This window comes from Protomyctophum bolini, assembly GCF_963924005.1.
Source record: "Protomyctophum bolini genome assembly, chromosome: 7".
In the NCBI taxonomy this organism is placed as follows: domain Eukaryota; kingdom Metazoa; phylum Chordata; class Actinopteri; order Myctophiformes; family Myctophidae; genus Protomyctophum; species Protomyctophum bolini.
The window spans coordinates 28,098,922-28,118,878 of record NC_137868.1 but is presented as its reverse complement, the minus strand read 5'-3'; the positions used below and the strand labels follow the sequence as shown (position 1 = coordinate 28,118,878).

Genomic DNA, 19,957 nt, shown 5'->3' with positions numbered 1-19,957 from the left:
CATCAAATTCAGTACCTTTACTTCCTAGCTGAAATCTCGCAACATAATTAGACACAGCAATAAACACAAGCCGGTAATACCCCCGGCCCCAATCCAATCTTGGGATTGTGTGTTGGCTTTGTCTTTGATTGATTGATTGATTGATTGAATACATTCAGTTTGCAAAAAGTACAGAGGTAAAAATCTCTGAGGGCTTGTTTCCATTGTGGTCCTTGTAGACCTTGAGTGTTAGGGAAAGCTCAGACAGCTTCACAGCTTCCATGTGTTAGTTGATCTGAGTGAGCAGCAGGAGGGATTAGGGTATAGTGGTTTGTAAACTGGTTAAATAAAGGTTAAATAAATAGGTGCATACTTTAATTTGCCACCATTGTGTATATCCTATTTATAATATTGTTTATCATTTGTATGTAACTTTAAAAAAGCAGTTTCTCTCAATCCTTTCAGAGAACACTAAAACAGTCAGTGATTGTTTAATACACAATACACAAACTCATAGACCATGGATTCTGATTTATGGATGAATCGAATGCTGATCTGAAAATCCAAAATACTACTGCCTTTTCATGATCTGAGATTTTCGCATAGAATGTGCTCTCATCATTTAGATGGGCGGGGAAGAGGATTTCTAATCCCTTGTCAAGCCCCCGGCGTCGCCTCCCCTCAGGCTCAGGGCACTGAGGGCAAAGACGGAGACAGAGAGGAACTGTAATGACCGGTCTCTCCCTAGACTGGCTTGAGTTATCAGGCCGCCCTTCGACTTGATCTGGTCCAAGACGCAATGACCCTCGTGATGGATTGGAATCGTAGACCCGGATTGGAATCGTAGACCTTGAGGAAAATAAGGAAATAGCCAAATTACATTGATGCACCCCTGTCAATATAAACAGAACTTGTGCTCGTCGTTCGGTGGAAGGTTTGAACTTGTCTTGAAAAAGAGAGCGCACAATGGGCGACCAGGCAGACTCTGCTTTTAAAACAACTGGATCCAAGTGGTTGCTACCTCTCAGCAACTTCTTCGGATTTCCTCTCGATCAGGTAGAAATCAGTAAATCACTTTCTTAATGTTAGTCGGGAAGTTTATTGATTTTATTTTATTTGTAGTCTTAGCATCCCTATTCCCTCATTCCCTCCGCAGTTGATCGCATTCTTTGCCAACTTTGAGTGGCATTTTCAGTTGAATTGAGGACCAGGGCCAGGCTACTAGTACTGCAGCATCTATTCGTCCCGTATCCAGTGATTCCACACTTATATTTATTTAATATTAGAATAGCGTCGCTGCGTCATAATTGTGATGTTTGGTCAGGTGTTGCATTTTAAAGGGCATGTTTTCAGAAAGAATGTCACTGTGTGTGTGTGTGTGTGTGTGTGTGTGTGTGTGTGTGTGTGTGTGTGTGTGTGTACTGCCCAAAGGTTCCCATAATTGCCATTACTCCGACTATGTCTATAATATATGTGGATAAATATTCGGACCTGTGTGAACCCCCTCTAGGTAAATTTCTTAGCTTGTCAGCTGTTTGCACTTGCTGCTGCCTCATGGTTCCGTCTCTACCTCCGCCCCGATCATGCAAGTCCCATGGTCAGGCATGCTGTGGCCACTCTGCTGGGTATTGCCTTTGTCATCTTCTGCTTTGGATGGTAAGAAAGACATTGTCTGCGGGATGCTGTGGGAGAGGGGCGTGCCGCGTGGGATATTCCAAAGGGGCTTGTTGAAGGGGCACAGTGTCCCTGCTGATTTAAGCTGATTGTAGAACTCTATTAGGAAATATGATGGATTGCTCTTATAGCATCCATACAAAGTTGGAACAAATCATTCTTGCATAATAGTGCTGGGCTGCATCAACAAAATAAAATATCACAATTGCTTGTTACCTCAATATCTTAGATATTGATAATGATAAGTAATCACCGATATAATAACTAATTCAAGTAAATATTAGAACAGCTTGAACAATCAGGTATTAAAAGAAATAATTGCCCAGTCCTACTTGCAATGACTTTTATTTCATTCTTATCTAATTTTATGGCTTAATGGGTAATAGCAGCATTCAAAAATGCCAGTAGACTTGTGGTTTTGAGATTGTTAATAGACTCACCCTGCAAGCTTGTCCTTGCTTGTCCAAGTCCTTGCATCGTTTTAGAAGTATAGTGATAGATATGTATTTATTTATGTATTAGTTTTGCACTACTCCTATCCTATCTCAAACAGTGAAGCCTGATTTATATTCAGTGTGCACTGTGCTGGTGTCATGCACCAAAAATAGCATCACAACGCATGTTGTGTGTGCTCTCACCTGCAGGTATTCAGTCCATATCCTCACCCTGGTGCTTTCATCTTACGTGATCATCATCAAAGCCAACATCAGCAACCTTCACAGGTGAGTTACTACAGTATGGGCTATATCTTGCGCCACCCCTTAAGCCTTATCCCTAAACTTATTTGCCATTTTTTACTATAAAAAAAAACCCCTTTTAAAGTAGTTCAAATAGCTGATCTACAAGCTCACAACGTGTAGATGTAGATCGGCAAGTTGAACTATTTTAAAATGATTGTCAAAATAGTAAAGAATGGCAAATAAGTTTAGGGATAAGGGATAAGCGTGGTGCAAGATGTAGCCCTATATGTTGATATCATAAAGGGGAATCTACTCTAATCTCCTTCTATAGCCTTGACAACTCATAGTCAAAGGTCACCCAAAAAATGACATTTTCTATCAATTTATACACACCCCATGAAGCCTTGAAATCATGTTTTTGTCGCATTCCTATACGCCAATAAGTTGATGACCGGGTCAATAAGAGCAGACTCCTATTGGAGAGTGGAGACTCCGTCTGTCATCAAATGATTACCGTACGAATCCCCCTTTCCCCTCTATACCATTTGCTGAATATAGCCTATCTACAATGTGTTGCAACGTGATGCGTTGTGACCATAGACTGTAAGGTTGTGACTGAGCTATTGATAATTTGCCGAATGTTCGCCCCCAGCATAGGGATGCTATGGTTCCTGACTGGTTAAAAGAAAATAAATGTGAATCTCTCCACGTTTTAACCCAATAAAAACCAGCACCTGTGTAATTTTAGATTTTTGTGTTGGCTATAAAAATAGAAGATCTACAAGCTCTAGATCTGCTGATCGTGCCACACTGTGAGCTTGAACATTTAATATATTAGAAATATCTTGAAAGTGTGAGAACTATACTGATTTAGAAGGCATTTGTAGAACGAATCGGCCCCAGGTCTCAATGAGTTGAGCATTTAGCAACTTGAAAATAACATTGCAATGCAACAAGAAATATATTTATTGAAAATGTGGTAGACTAACTTGTTTGCATGATATATTATTTGAGTGCATCATTGTTTGAGTTTATATTTAAGGTTAGTGCAGTGAACAGTGAGTGAAGCATGTTTTACCTGTCCGTCTTTCTGTTGACAAGTTGCTGACACAACCACTCAAACAACTGTGTGTCATTTCCGAGCTTGTGTTGCAACACTATGTAGCTGCTATTGTTTACATGTTGAACTTGCCAGACAAGCTTAGGGGACAAACTTGCATTACAACTGTGTGTTTTGTATATCGTTGCTGTCCGGAGGAAACCTCATAACAATTTTCTTTTAGGTTTTTGATTTTATTTTATTCCATGAATCAGTGCTATTGAACACCCTTTACGTCTGTGTGTTGTTTCAAAAATATTGAACCAATGGAAAGTAGCAAAAAACACATTGGACAAAACCCCTTAACTCCATTGGTCCCTCAAACTGTCTGCTAACTCCGCCACCTCTCTCCTTCTAATGCAAGTAATTGACAATATCTAAAGTCACAACACCAACTTTGATGAGGCAGTATTGTATCGTTTAAAATGAACACTTTGGAGTTATGAGGTTTCAGCAGAGATATATGGGGAGTATATGAGGTGAAGGACTTATGGAAGATGGTTTGGCCTCTTACGTACAGCAACACATCTTGTTTCTACAGTCTAAGGATGGAGTCACTCAGTAGTGTAGTAGTAATTTGTGAATGGGGGCTACTGAAAAGAGATGCATATAAAACAATCATTTGGTTTGAGTCTATAATGTTCTTGTGTACATTTTCTAACTGAATTGTTTTCATTTTCCTGGTACAGGTATTCTATGGTGATGGCTATGGGTTATCTGACAGTGTGCCAAGTCAGCAGGGTCTTCATATTCAACTACGGAATTCTGTCCACAGACTTCTCTGGGTAAAGAAAAGAGCATTTATCTTTCTCCTCCCAATATACTGCAAGCTTGTTGTTCATGCTGTGCTCCAAATGTCTCATTTATTTGTGCTGTCATTTAATTCACTTCTCCTCCCTCATATATATATATTTTTCTCCCATCCCATCACCATGTTCCCACTTCTCTCATGCCCAACCGTTACCATTTTCACCTCTCACTCATCAATACCTTTTCCCTACCCACTCGTATCCCATTGTACCCGCCACTCTCCCCAGGTGTACAATATCATACATATTGGGTTCATACTTAACTTTTGACCTTGTTCAACTAATTTCTTTCCAACTTCCGAATCCCTCCCCACCCCTCCTTCTTTCTCATTTCTTGTTTACATCTACAGTAACTATGCACACCCATGTGCATCGTCTCCCCACAGTAATTGTATTCATTACCTCGTTCCTCGCATGCCCTCGCCATGTGTTGCTCATCTCTCTCATTCTCTCCTATAGCCCCACCCAGCAGATGCATGTGTGTATGAGTAATGCACTATATGTTTCAGAATGGTTCTTGTGTTATCGGCTAGTCTCTACAGGTCCTTTTACCGTTGACAGGGCCACCAGCACCACAGCCCTGTGTAAATAACGGCACAGATAAAAAGTAACAACGGCGTAGCTTATTAACAGTTGATATTGCCTGGCTGCTCTGCTGATTTGACACTGCCTGGCTACAGTGAGCTTGTTGTGCTGTAGATGTGGTGGGAGGGAGCAGTCCATCCTCGGGCACACTTGCCTTGTGTTTGAGACATTTCATTACAAAAGTCCTGACTGACTCCAATACTTTTCTAGAATAGAGCGCCGCAGTCCCTCCCCCTTTCAGAAAAACGAGTGGCCCAGGAAATGAAAACGCAATGCATTCTCCCATCGGCACTTCTAATATAATTTATTTAAAGACGGTTACGCCGCGGACAAAGCCAACTCGGATCGTGACAAATCATGACAATGAACACAATGTTTTGGGCCGATCAAATCATTAGAAAGAAGTCAGGAGACAACACTATTTGTTTTGTTTTTCGTCTTATAAATGATTCTAACAAAACATTGTGTTCATTCAGTCAGAGGTTGTGCGCTGCTTTTTCTAGCAACATAACCAGCAGGACATTCACATACATATACTGTATAGTGTATGCCTCGTCCGACATGGATGTAGATATACAATGATTTCCATGTCAAATTAAGAATTCCAGAATTTGTAGGCCGACAGGATCATCAGTTTGTGCGTAATTAGTTCCTTTACTGTGGGCGGCGGTGGCTCAGCTAGAGTGGCTGGATTGTAACCGCAAGGTTGCCAGTTCGAACTCGGGCTCCCCCAGAGTTAGTTTCGAAGTGTCCTTGAGCACGACACGGAACCCCTAATTGCTCCTGATGTGCTTGTTGGTGCCTTGCATGGTTTCCGCCACCATCGGTGTATGAATGTGTGTGTGAATGGGTGAATGTAATGCACAATCTATGTAAAGCATCTTGGATAAAGGCGATATATAAATGCACCATTTACCATTTAATTGTACAACAGATGTGGCTTCAGTTGTAGCCTGACTAATAAGCCAGACTCATCACTCATCACACTGTCGCCGGCAGGCTTTTTTTTGCTAACGGCTGATTCGCGTCTGGCTTATTAGCCAGGCTATTTCAGTTGGACTTCATGGTGATTTGCTTTAAAGGTATATTCAGTAATTTCATTTAATTCAAATATCACTTATTTTGTTGTGATAATACTCCCTACTATAGTGTGCTGACCATATAAGGAGTTCCATGTCCCCAGTTAATCCCTGGGGTAAAAAAAACCCTTATGTTTTGTTTTTGGCTAGGTGGCCCAGCCTTCATCCAATCAGGATAGAGAGGGGCCAAATTAAATATCTTGTCAAAATAATAATCAAAGTAGCTGATCTACAACAGCATACAAATCAAACAAGCATTTACAAATGTCAAATCAAATAATCCTTTAAGTTTCAAACTGCCATCAAATGAAAATAACAAATCCAACAAAACATTTCAAACAATAAACTCACCAATTCAGTTCAAGTTCTACAGCTCATCCAGCTCATCAGTTCGGTTCACCAGTGTGTAGGTCTAAAACCAATCATCAGTATCAGTGTTAATATAATGAACTGTAATGAAGAGTAAAAATGTTTGTAGAAGAAAGTATACAGACCTGCCACAGTCAGTGATGTGCAGTTTGTGCACCTCACTGACTGAGACAAAAGTGCTGTGCTTTATACTAGGGTGTGGTGATGATTGCTGATTCCAAACTGGTGTGACTGAGTGACTGAGTGATCGGTGTGATGAGCTATGAACTGATGCAGATGGTACCATGACCATACAAATGCATGCGTACTGATGCAGATGGTACCGTGACCATACAAACAGAGATACAAATACAGACATACAATTATAAACCTGGGTTACATCTCCGCCAATCACGAACGAGCGGGGGTGGGCCTTGGTGTGCGTGCTGTGTGTAGTGTGTGCATGTGCACACCGGGGCTGACAGGGTTTTCTTTTCTTTTTATCACTGAATGCTCGTTTGTTAAAATGCTTCTATATAAGTAATATCCACATCACATTTATATTTAGTGGGTGATGACTTATTTTATGGCATAGTTGACAGTTTGTAGCCTATAGTTAACGTGTATTCTGTTACTGTGGATGAATGAATGCAGCCTCAGATGACCTCTGTGTGACTCCCGTGATGAGTAGTGTGGTCTGTGCGCCTTGGTAGGGTCAGATATTAGATTAGTGAGCCAACTGCTTTTAGTCTGAAGACATGAATGGTTGTGAATCAAAAAGATTGTGATCTGTGTGTAGTGTTGGTTAACCTGTACAAAGTAATGTAATAATCTGTGTGCGTGCACGCTATATATAGGCTCTCCCTATCTCCCTCCTTTCCTCCCCTCCCGCTAACTCTCCCTACCTTTCTTCTCTTGCTCTCTTGCTGATCAAGATCTAGTCTGATGTCACACAAAACAGAAACAATTGCTGACATCAGGGACGCCCACAATCCACACATATAATTCTCACATACCCGCTAATTCAATTTGGAGACAAAGATGGCTCACTGTCAACCTAATTGTCTGATGAAGCTGTTGGTTTCCACAGATTTAATGCTGTTGACTGGTTATTTTGCATTCATTACAACAGCAGGTTTGTAATTAAAAAAACGGCGGGTACATTCAGTTGGACATGGGACTAAAAAAATATAACTACTATGTTGATGTCCATAAAGAAACTTGTGCCATCACTGTAAATCTACAAGCTCAATATAAAATTACACAGAGGCTTTCCCGGTTTAGTGGCTGCAGACTCTAGGGTGATATACTGTTGCATGCTGGTGTCAACACGGCGACACAGTATAAATCAGGCATATAGGCCCGGCACTACCAGCCACTCAGCCAATATCTCTCTGCCCTGCTTTATGTTACTGTTCATACAATGGAGTCCTCTCACACACGGCCTGATGCGTGGATGTGCAAGAGAGTCGCACATTCACATACACTCACGCACACACATTCACACATTCTTGTGTCAACAGAGAGGTCTTTATCTGTGAATGTAACTGGTGAGAAGATGCAAAACGAGACTTTAACAGTTCCTAAACTTTTGTGGCTCTACTACACCTTACAGTCTAACTGTGTCCATTCATAGAAGAGCCCAATGGCAATTTGAATGACCCAACCGGCCAACCCACAGCAAAATAAGGCAGGGTATTGTAGTGAAGTGGTGAGTTAACCTTTTCGTTGAAAAGTGATGGCTGTGACGATTTTAATGAAACGTTGTGGGAATGATAAGTAGTCTGCACCGAAGAGATAATTAGGTTTTGGGTCAAAAAGGTCAGTCGAGTGTCAAAGACCAAGAGATGTTGGTGTGGCCAGGGTTTGCACCCCAGTTTAATTTGTTCTACAGTTTATTTTTAAGGCATACGTTATGAAAAAAAAATGCATGCAGACATTTTTCAAATCAGCCTCAGCCCACTTTATCGGTTGGCCTATAACTCTTGAACTGTAGGTCATACAATCAAATTCCCTCCTGGATTCCTTTGAGCACGATGATCTAGTTAGTAATTGCTGAAATACATTTAAGTAATACCTAATGCAGGACTATTATAATTCTTTCAGTTTTATGTATTTTTCCAATAACCCGTGTCAGAAAGATTCTGTTTTTATGGTAACATATGAATAGATGTTTAATTATGACAGATATATTATTTTACCTTGGTAGAAGCAAATATTACTTTCCCAGAATAAAAATAACCATGCATCTCTTCTCCTCAGGCCTTTGATGATAGCAACCCAGAAGATCACCACACTGGCTTTTCAGCTACATGATGGTAAGACAAAGGCGACATGTATGTAACCTTACCTTTACATAGACCAGGGGTTCTCAACGTTTTTGGCTGGGGATCCCCGGAAATGCTTTGGCCATGTCTCGCGTCAGTTAGCATTTCCCTCTGTTTTCCAGGGATGTGTAAGAAGCCAGAAGAACTTACACCAGACCAGAAGCGTCTTGCTGTACAGTATGTATTCATTATGAGATCTTTACAATAATGAACATCATTTTAGAGCCATTGTGAAACCAAATGTTTAGCAATATTTCAAAAACAAAGATCTGGCTAAATAGCTCTCTCTCTAATTGAGTGTAAACACATATTATGATATAGCTTTAGTTCATACTGAATAGTATGATGCACTGGCAATTATACAGTATACAGTATGTGTACCACAGGTGGAGTGGAACAAATGTTATGTAGTAATAAAAACCAGTGCCTAATATTGGCTACCCAAGACATATTATTATCAGTCTACAATATATTATCGGATATGCACTAATGTGAACATATTTATTTTTATATTTATTGTTGTTATTATTATTGTTATATTTATTATTGTATACCATAATGCAGAAAAAGAATGCTTGGGATAATTTGGGAAGTTATATTTCCTCTAAGTATGTGGTGTATTACATGGGTACTCCCACATAAACCAAACAGTATTTTTGATGTTACGTAGCTATTTAGAAATCAATTGGTATTAATGTGTTTCAGGAGTCCACTTCCAGTATCAAAGTATGGTACCCGTAGATCCCATTGAAGTATTTTGTCTCTTTTTTTTATTAAAATCTTAAAACAAATAATGCACTCCTCTTTCTTTCTTCAGCCAACAAGGATAGTGACAAGCAGATGCAATCATGGTGAATAACATATACATATGAGCATGCAAAGAAATTATATTTTATGCATGTCAACAGATAAAACCTAAATTTATCAGTGCACCATGCATGTCATTTAAAAATAAAATTATCAAAAGCCTAGCCTCATCGTGGAATGAAAACCATGTGACCAACCTAGTTATTTCGGTTGACTGTTGTTTTGACATTTTGAATAATTTGAAAGGATCAAAAATCAAAAATCTTTTTAGGGTTCAAACATAACATGAAAACAGAATGAACTGAAGGTTCAAGAATTAAATTGTGATCAGGCTAAATGTGATTTCCAATCATTTGCTTCATCAACAGCAAGAGGCCGTCATTAATTGAGTACCTGAGTTACAATCTGAACTTCTTGAGCATCTTGGTGGGGCCGTGCAGTAACTACAAGGACTACATAGACTTCATAGAGGGAAGACATATACACAGGAAGCTCAGACATCACTCGGGGACCTGCAACGGACAGAACGGCTATGACAAAGCCCCTGACCCGTCACCAGTGGTATGTAGCACAAAGTCACACATCTGCTTTTACAGTAAAGAAGCGGGTGAAATTCTTTGACGTACAAATTCCATAATTGTAGTTTCAAGAAAACAAAGAACATTCCTTGTAAATTGTGTCACTCCATAGGCTAAATGTTTGTACAGGTTGGTTTACCTAGTGTGAGCCAGTCTAGGTCCCACCTACTGTATCCAAAAGCGATCAGCAACAACCTGCAACAAGTCATTTAATGAGTTATTGTGGCAGGGAATAATAAGTAAAAAAACATTATTACTTTTGAAAAGACTAATGAACGAGTAATATACTATATAACTTGGAGGTCAAGTAACGAGCCCAACATTGTTCCCAAACATAGCTAGAAACTTAAATTATGAAGTACAACAATACAACCTGTATAGTGTAAAGTGTATTGGTACTTCTTACTATCCAAACCCATTGGTTATCCAAACCCATTGGTTATCCAAACGAATGAGGAACATTGTCTCGTTAGTAATAATACACTCTTCCTTCAGAATGCAGTGTGCCGTAAGCTCCTGGTGTGCTGTGGCTGCATGCTGTTCTTCCTCATTGTGACCAGGTCACTGCCAATCACATACAACATTGATGTCAACTTCATCAGCCAGGCCTCCTTCCTTACCAGGCTGACCTACGCTTTCTTCTCCATACAAGCAGCAAGGCCCAAATTCTACTTTGCCTGGACGCTAGGTAAGGGCCACACGTTCCTTTCCTGCATGTCACTCAGCAGTTAATGGAGTAAGAGTGAGTAAGTGCATGTGTGTGTGCGTATTAGTGAGCAGTTCTGAGCACACATGCTTGTACAGTAATAGTATTTATAAGTGTTTCTTAATCCATGTTTGTGAACCCATTACCCAAAGGTAATCAACAAATTATACTGGTTTTTAGTGAAGGTACTTCCAGCTTCCCGCGTCGGCTGATCTGAGCGGACGGGAGGGTTTGTAGGTTGCGATCAGACTTGCAAGATATGGGGGAGGGGTGCCATACCTTTGGTTGCTATTGGAAAGTGTGCATGTCGGTAGACCAGTAAGGAGGTAGTTACAATAGTCAAGTTTTGACATGACTGATGTCTGGATAAGGAAATAGTTAGCTCCTGCATGGGGCAGGAGTCAGGACTTAGCTGGGAAGAAGAGAAGCTCAGTCAAACATCACGCAAATCGGTAGACATCATCTCTATAGTGATTAAGACAGATCCGTCAGACTTTTACATACAATCATCCTGATTAGCAAATTCTGAACATTGCACTTTATCTATTTTTCTGTGGAACCGAGTCAAACATGCCTCGACTCCTACAATTCCAACTGCTTGTCTGGGGTTGGGGGTCCCCAGTTCAAATATGATTATTTTGGCGGGGTGCCCAGTTCAAATATGATTATTGGAGGGGGGACCACTAGTATGCAACATAATCATCTGGTCACGTCTCTCTCCTGTCAGCGGATGCCATCAACAATGCAGCAGGCTATGGTTTTAATGGGATGGATGAAAATGGCCAACCATGTTGGAATCTCATCTGTAACATCAACATCTGGGGGATTGAGGTACATTCAGTGTTTCACATTATTTCCTAAAATATCTGCTCTCCTCCGAGTCCTCCTTATTAACTGTGTTTTGTTACTGTATGCTGTATAGTAGAATGAATGCATGGATGCACCTGGGACATATACTCAGTGATGAATCCCAAGGTGATCAGGGTTTCAGGTCTCGCAACATCATACCCCTCACTCAGGTGACCCAGCCGGGGTGATGAAGTCCCAACTTACGTCCCAGTAGCTACCCTTGATCAGACCCATTAGGGAAAGACCAGGGCCACACAATCCGTTGCTCCGGAACTACTCTGCCGGGACTGGGAGGTAGATCAATCTGGCGTAGTATACTCTTTAACAGGAGATGGTCCTAAACTTATGGTGCAGCTGACATTGTCTGACGCCTTACAGTGTCAGTGTGTTAGGTTTGGGTTTTCTAAAGTTGAACTGAGTTGAACTATTTTCAGTGAGCGACACTGTTGTGCAACAAAGTGTGAATAAGGCTTCACTGCCACTCTGTGAGAGCACCAGTGACCCCTAAAGTAAATTAGATGCGCTGATGCAGCATTTGAGTAATACATTTGCTTGGCGATGAGATCCATAGTCCTCTCGTCTCTCTCTTTCAGACAGCAACTAGTTTCAAAACCTTCATAGACAACTGGAATATTCAGACTGGAGTGTGGCTCAAGACGTAAGTATTAAGTAACGCTACGGCTCTTCATACCTTCTTCACAATCAGAATCAATCTTCATTGTCACATTACAAGTAACGTGGGTGAAATTCTTGGCTCATCATTGCAAACTTACACAGAGCGTACACAGCTGCAGCCATACGTCAGCGTCACCACCTTTATTTATTCAGGAAGGTCAATCGAGAGCTAGCTCTCTTATCCAATGACAACCCTGATACCATATAAAGTATCCCTACTTTTAACCCTTTATTCTGCTTTTTCCTGTTAATCTCCGGATTTTATGCAAAGTGCAAAACATTACATAATCGAAAATGCATCAATCAGTTCCTAAGAAGATGCACTTCAAGATTTCAGATATTCTACCTTCTCTCTCGCTCGCTTGCTCACACACACACACACACACACACACACACACACACACACACACACACACACACACACTTTTTGATATGTTTAGTGATGTAAACACTAAACGTGTTATACAGCGTTGAGGTTAGGCCATTTGCCTAATGCAGGAAATCTTTCTGTTTTTCACCACCTAATGTTTGCAGGTATGCCGCTCATTACAGCTCCTGCACAAAAACCTCTGTGCTGCTATTTATTGTTAGTAGCTTTCTCCTCCCCCTGTACCATCTTCACCTTGTTCTGTCTCTCCCCTCCCTTCTAATCTATTTCTTCATCAAAGCTATCTTATTTGGGAAGTGGACGGAAGTGGGGTTATCGCACAACCCTTATCACTGCACACACTTTCCACTTTGCATTGCTATGTTTGCGCCCATTACATCTCAAATTATTACACGTCAGTAGCCACCAGCTAAATAACGCACTTCAGCGTTGTGCTGCTCTATTGACATTGCTCCCTACCATTTCTGCCATATACTGTATATTGTCTTTGCCCCATGTCATGTGTGCAGCCATTAACACACCTGACCGCTTCAGAAGGCAACGCCCTTAGCCGATCATGTGACACAGTGAAATGCATGTTGGGTTCCAGGTATGATGGGAAGGAGCTTCTTCTTTTTTAAGCGTGGCGCTAGATCCTCTAGTGACTGAAAAAAGGAAAGATAGCATTGTGTTATCTAGTGTCTTATCTCAAACACTTTCTTGACCTCCAAATGAATATGTATTTGGCTTACAAAAAAAGTGTGTAAGAGAAGATTTGTGTGTTAAACATTTAGTGTTGTTGAAATTAAAGTTGAAATTAAAAATGGCAGATCTACAATTCTACATACACGCATTCAGAGTTTTTAGATAGTATAAAATAGGCTTTAAGTGATTAAACATTTTTTTATGCTACATTAACTCATTTTGCTGTGGACACCCTGGAACACACCGAAGGACCCCTGGGGGTCCCCGGACCCCACTTTGAGAACCACTGATCTAGAATAGCTCATTCCATTTGCATCATGTTATTTGCGTCAGTGGAAGAGAATGATTATATATTATGTCCAAATGAAAACTTTCAAATGTTAAAAAAATTGCTGGTCCTCTCTGTCCCTTGCTGTCTTGTCCAGTGTGTGTTATGACCGAGCACCACATTACCGTACAGCGCTGACCTTCGTCCTATCTGCACTGTGGCACGGTGTTTACCCAGGGTACTATTTCACCTTCATCACTGCCATTCCCATCACCACAGCGGCACGAGCTGTGAGTATTCCTCTTCCTCTCAAACTATAATGAATCACTCTTTAACTAAAAGTAGAACTAAACTTGCAGTGTAACTGTGTGGTAGGAAAATGTATGGCTTTAGCATTGTCTTTAGCATTGTCCCAGTATTCTACAAAATATAACAAAGAGAAGATTGTTTTAATAATGTCTGACTGAATCGGTACACTGTTAGAATACTATGGTGTTTTGGGTGGGGGTCTGTCCCCTTAAAGACAGACCAGACCAGGCCCCAAGCGCTTGGTGGGCGCAGTCGCTGACTATAGTTCTTCCACGTTTTTGTTTCTACAAAATGCTCACCCAGTGCTTGGGGCCAGACCGGTCTGCAGAAGACACAAAAATGTGTATTCACGCCACCGGGATGGTTTACCAACACACCGCTGCTTTGATATAAACTTGTGTGAGTCATCAATCGGTCAATGAAGTAATGCGTGTCTTTTCTCTTTTCATGCCACCTTGCCCGGCCAGGTGCGAAAATCATTCCGCCACCACTTCTTGCACTCCAGCGGTGTGAAGCTGCTCTATGACATCATAACATGGGCAACCACTCAACTGGCTATCTGCTACACTGTCATGCCCTTCCTACTGCTGGCAGTAGAACCCACTTTGGTTCATTACAGGTATGATCGTCCTATGACTGTCCTTATTCAGCTTGTGCGGCAGTGAAAGTTATGGAGCTGTGGTCCTCCGAGTCCAAGCCATGCACTTGCTATGTCAGTTGCCATTCAATTTGTGCCTTATTAAGACAATTTGAACCTATAGCCAAACCTGTGAATTACAAGCTACTGTATCAGTTATTAGTGGGCTGATGAAATATTCCTTCCTGGTTGCGATATTGTTATAACATAGAGAACTCTAGAGTCCTAACGTATTTGACATAGCCTATACTAGTACCTTCTGCATCCAATTGTGTGAAAGAATTGATATAATCATAGTAGAATGGATGTTTGTGTGTGTGCTTGAAGCCTAATTATGACCCGGAGTGATTCCCGTTTGATTGAAAGGTATGCAGAAGACCTGGATTTTATATCCTATATCCTTGCATATAAGGATAAAAGCAACCACAATGTCATTTGCATAAAAATGCCATATAGTTTAAGATGTATTACAGGTATGTAGAAAGATAATAGATATACAATAGATTTGTAGATGCTAGTTAATACACCCTCCTTCTCTTTTTCCTAAATGGCAATAACAGTTATAGATTTATTCTATAAAAGTATAATAAACAATGATTGGATTATCTGATTGATTCTCTATGGCAGAACGTTATTTAGTATTGCTTAGAATTTATCCTTTATTTATGTCCGTCTTTTCAGGTCCATGTATTTCTACATTCACATTGTCAGCATTCTGGCCACGATCGTCCTGCATCAGACCCAACAAAAAGCCAAGACTCTCACCTCCTTTCCTCCGTGTCCGTCCCAGTGCCAGGCTGCTCACGCCAACAACAACGTGAAGGGAGACTGAAAACCTCTCTTCTCCCATCTCTTCATTTGGATTCTTGTCTGTCCGTCATGTCACAACAACAAATGGATAAATCAAAAGGCATTCAGTAAACTCACACTGGAATATTGTACTTTTCTTTATGTGTTATGGGGATTGACACATAAAGCAGGACAAATGAGACAATGCAGGATTTGAGGCCATGCTGTGGGACATACACAGAACGTGCAATAGCTTAATTGCATGTGCCATCTGGATAGGTTTTTTTTACGCTGCAACAGATGCTAACATACAGTAGGCCTAACGTCCCGAGAGAAGACGACATACGATAATGTTTCTGCTAGAGATACAGTATATCGCTGGCCCTCATTGCAGGCCCTCTGCTTCCATGGTTTGAAGAACCCATCTACATACCGCTCCACCCTCTCCAAGAACTATGCAGCTGAGCGGAGTGAGAATTGCAAGCTCTCTATATTCCGTTCTTCTCTGATCTCCCTTCCTCTGCTTTTCTCCAATCTTCTTCTCCTGCACTTTCCTTTTTCCTTCATTCACACTGTTTCATTCTGCTTGAATCTGGGATCCAAGCCAGAACAGTGGGACCACTGGCACACAAACACGCTGAGACACACAGGGTACAAATACAAGGGCATAGGCACATGTGCTCGAGCGTGCACACACACACACACACACACACACACACACACACACACACGATCATGGAGCAGGCTTAAAGGTACACTAGAAAATAGTGCACAGACTTGTTTCTCCGGCCCCCACCACACACACACACACACACACACACACACACACACACACATGCACGCGCACACACACACACACACACACACACACACACACACACACACACACACACACAAAGGCAGCCTTGTATGACCACAACAAAAGGCCATGCCTAGAGGAGGGTCTGTGTGCCTGCTGCACACACTGTCCACGTTCTGGTGGTTGTGTGAATGAGTGAGCCATGCTCTCCCTCCGGGCGCCATGATCTCTCACACAAACTCTGCCAGTGACCATATCCATCTTAAAGTACTGTGCCAGTGTTTTTACAAAGCCATTTTCTTTGCACAGTGGAAAGTTTATAGAAAGAAGTATCCAGAGTACACAACAAACTACATCTCAAACCAGTTCACATGAAATTTCAAATGGACTATCATTTTCATTTCTATAGGACCTTTATATACTGAAATATAATAGTATAATGTAATAAGAAAAGAAGAGGAATGGTCAGTGAATAAATAGTCAAAGAGGTTTAAATAATTAGTCTGTGGAAGGATGTAGAATTGCCACAAGAGGTCATTTTATATTGTTGAAAACTAAGACTTGTCTTCCTTTTTTATTTTATAAAGCAGACATATCTTGAAGAACATTTTGTTGGTTCTGATAGACACTAGCAAGATTGATCATTCAATTATTTACTTGTCATGAGAATGGTGCTGGATACCAGATATCATGATATGAGCAATCGAAAGCAAGTTTGTGGTTATGCAGAATATAATATGAATTAATCTGAAATCATTGTGGTTTGTTCTTTTGGGGTGAGGTTCATACATGCTAAAAGTATGCGACCATTGGCCCCCAAAACAGAGAATGTATTTGTGAGAACAAATGGTATTTGTTCACATTGTGACGATATAGTGCTACTATAATGCACAGTTTTACTAACACTAATGTATAGTTCTATAATATTGTTAATGACTGGACGTTAATGTTTAACGTGTTGATGTAAGCTAAGTTGTCCTTGGGGAGGCTGGACCCCAGGAAGTTATGATCTAGCTACAGTAGCTAGGGGACATCAGCAGCCACAGAGACACCTGCTGGTTAGTTTAGTACGTTTCTACACTACTGAATGAAGCCATGAACCCAAGCCATGTGATACTGAGCAGAGATACAGCTGCCCTGTGTACTACTGTAATGTGAAATTGATCAAGCATAATTTCCATAATTGTTTTTCCATATTTGTTTTCCCTCTCTGAGGATATTCAGGCTAATCAAAGCCATTCAGATTGTCGTTAGAGTGAGGAAAGAGCTGGATTCATCCTCTCATGAGATGTCTAAAAGAGTTTAGTTTTCAGTGAGGAAGATGCAGCCTATAATGATTCACAGGACTACCATTCAGCATGGATGTCAAAACTACACTTTTCTAGTGTAGCAGTGGCTCAGAGCCTCTGCCTGATGGCCTCAAAAGTCTAATATCTCCCCCATAGGGATATCCCTTTGGTCTAGTCTAGTGGTTAAGATGTTGAACTTTCATGCGTTAGAATCCAGGGTGTTACATTGGTGCCGTGACCCGGATCGGGTTTCCCCGTGGGAGGAGGTCAAAAGGGGGGTGAGTGTAGCAGAGTGGCTCAGAGGCTCTGCCTGATGGCCTCAAAAGCAGTGGCGTGCACAGATAGACACTAGGGGGTGCTAGAGTGCCAGCAATGGACAGGGGTTTCAAGTCCATTGGAGGGTTTTTTCTCTCTGTACAATGTGTAGCCTACACAGTATGTGGACCATTGATCAATTTTCGATTAAAAAAAGCTTTTATTAATGCCCCAAAATCTATAAATCTCACACTATTAAGGCAACCGGCCGGTTCCACGCACTGCACAAGGTGACAACTCAAGGTGCCCTTTTTTCACTTGAGCACCTGCCCCTCTAAATGTCTGTGCACTCAAAAGTTTTTATTTATTTTTATTTTATTTGTTTATTTGGACAGGCCAATGCATATTAATGGACGTCACATGGACATAAATACACCGGATATAGCACAGTTGCTAAGTTTCATCCGCAGTCCTCACAGGAAACACAAAACGGAAAAACAGACAGTCAAACAGTGGATACATTTACATAACATTACATAGGGAACACAGCACAAAAAAAGAAATACACCTAAAATAATCATAAATGGTTGCAGCTTTGGTTTTCAAGCAACCATTTTTTCAGATTGTATTTAAAAGAGGGAAATGTAGCACAATCCCTTATACGCCGAGGAAGGCCATTCCAAGTCTAGTCAATCCATAAGGATATCCCTTTGGTCTAGTCTAGTGGTTAAGATGTTGAACTTTCATGCGGGAGACCCCAGTTCGAATCATGGGTGTTAGATGGAATGTGATGTGATTTTTTCCTTTCACTTTCTAACCCTTCTTAATAATAATTTGGACTAAATTGGTTCATTGGTTGAGAATTTCACCTGAACATGATGTCTAACCTTTGTGGAGTCTTGCCTACTGGTAGTTGCTAAAAATAATAATAAAATTAATTGTGTTAAAGAAAAATGAACAACAATGCTCCATCAAAATGCAAGATCACTTTTACTGTAAGATGTGAAATGTAGCCAATAATACTCATACGTTTTGGATTAATGTTGTAAATAATGACAAAAGCCTGTTCATGGTACTGTATGTGTGTGCTGTGTGTGTTTTTAATGCCGGGAAATAAGCAATGAGTGGCATACTGACTATTAACCACATGAATTTCTCTTGGCAGACTGAGCAGCTATTTTGAATGAATTACCACTGCATTACAAAGCTATCTTTTTTTTGTGTGTATGTCCGTATTATGCATTGTGATCTAATATGTCATGTGGGTGTGAGCTTATTTTAGGGTTGTCCCGATCCGATTACGTGATCGGAAATCGGGGCCGATCACGTCATTTTCAAATCGGAATCGGATTCGGAGGAAAAAACGTGATCGGGACATCCCTACTTATTTAGTTTTTGACCAAATTGCTATCATTTGAGCATTGTGTATGTTCCATACGGAAGTAAGAACACATTGTTGGAATGAAGATATTTGACTCCAGAAATAAATGCTTACAGAAATGTCCTAATGTCATTGTGGAACTGTAAATTATTTAACTTGTATTGTATGTTAGGCTTGTTGGCTTTAAGAAAACACTTTTGTTTTGTCATTGCTCTACAAGCAACTGTCAAAATAGTTAACAGCAACAATACCAGTGTAAACGACAAAGACAACAACTTTATCACATCACAGCTTTGAACCTAACCTGTGGACATGCCTGCATTCTATTCTACCCCCGATAACAGCATCCAGTCAGACCAGCTCTACACAACACTTATCCCTAGCCATTAAATCTCTGGATGATCTGATATTGGCTACTCACCCATCCCTCGTGTCCCCTCTGTTCCTGTGGTGATTGTCTGTTGTGTTTTGCTCAAACAGAAGCTCACAGCAGGCAACTAATGAAAACAAGATGCAGTTTCATTATAATATATCAACTAGATTTAAAAAAAAAGTTATTTTATTTTTGTCCCCCTGCCTGAGTAGCTGTCTGACTGCCTGCCTGTCCAATTCTCCATGAGTAGCTGTCTGTCTGTCAGCCTGTCTATGAGTAGCTGTCTGCCTGCCTGCCAGCCAGCAAGTTGGTTAACAGAAAATAAATTGTTATGGCTGAGTAAAATAAAATACAATAAACACAATTTGCCTGAAAATAGATTACCCAGCTATGATCTTTTTCATGAAAAAAAGTGAGTAGTGATATGGCTGACTGAGTAACAATCTACCTGAAAATAGATAGCTATAAGTGAAGAGCAATTTCCGCAATTACCATTTCCGCAATTTCCGCAATTTCCATTTCCTCAATTTCCGCAATTTCCATTTCCGCAATTTCCTCAATTTCCATTTCCGCAATTTCCATTTCCACCA

General features: G+C 40.7%; 1 protein-coding gene across 1 annotated transcript; it reads left to right on the top strand.

The window, feature by feature from the left end:
* Positions 1–695: 695 nt before the first annotated feature.
* mboat1 (membrane bound O-acyltransferase domain containing 1) lies at positions 696–19,361 on the top strand. The gene is made up of 13 exons (XM_080768020.1): positions 696–1,035; positions 1,490–1,635; positions 2,298–2,375; positions 4,122–4,217; positions 8,516–8,571; positions 8,703–8,757; positions 9,756–9,948; positions 10,461–10,653; positions 11,399–11,502; positions 12,114–12,178; positions 13,693–13,825; positions 14,312–14,463; positions 15,163–19,361. Exons 1-13 carry the CDS (start codon positions 946–948, stop codon positions 15,311–15,313), a joined length of 1,512 nt encoding a protein of 503 aa, XP_080624146.1. The 5' UTR covers positions 696–945; the 3' UTR covers positions 15,314–19,361.
* Positions 19,362–19,957: the final 596 nt, after the last annotated feature.

Bases quoted from the DNA above. Each gene is read 5' to 3' on its own strand.
- mboat1 (XM_080768020.1), top strand. From the start codon at position 946: ATGGGCGACCAGGCAGACTCTGCTTTTAAAACAACTGGATCCAAGTGG. The intron at 1,636-2,297 runs GTAAGAAAGACA...TCTCACCTGCAG, and splicing joins GTCATCTTCTGCTTTGGATG to GTATTCAGTCCATATCCTCA. The intron at 8,572-8,702 runs GTAAGACAAAGG...TCTGTTTTCCAG, and splicing joins GGCTTTTCAGCTACATGATG to GGATGTGTAAGAAGCCAGAA.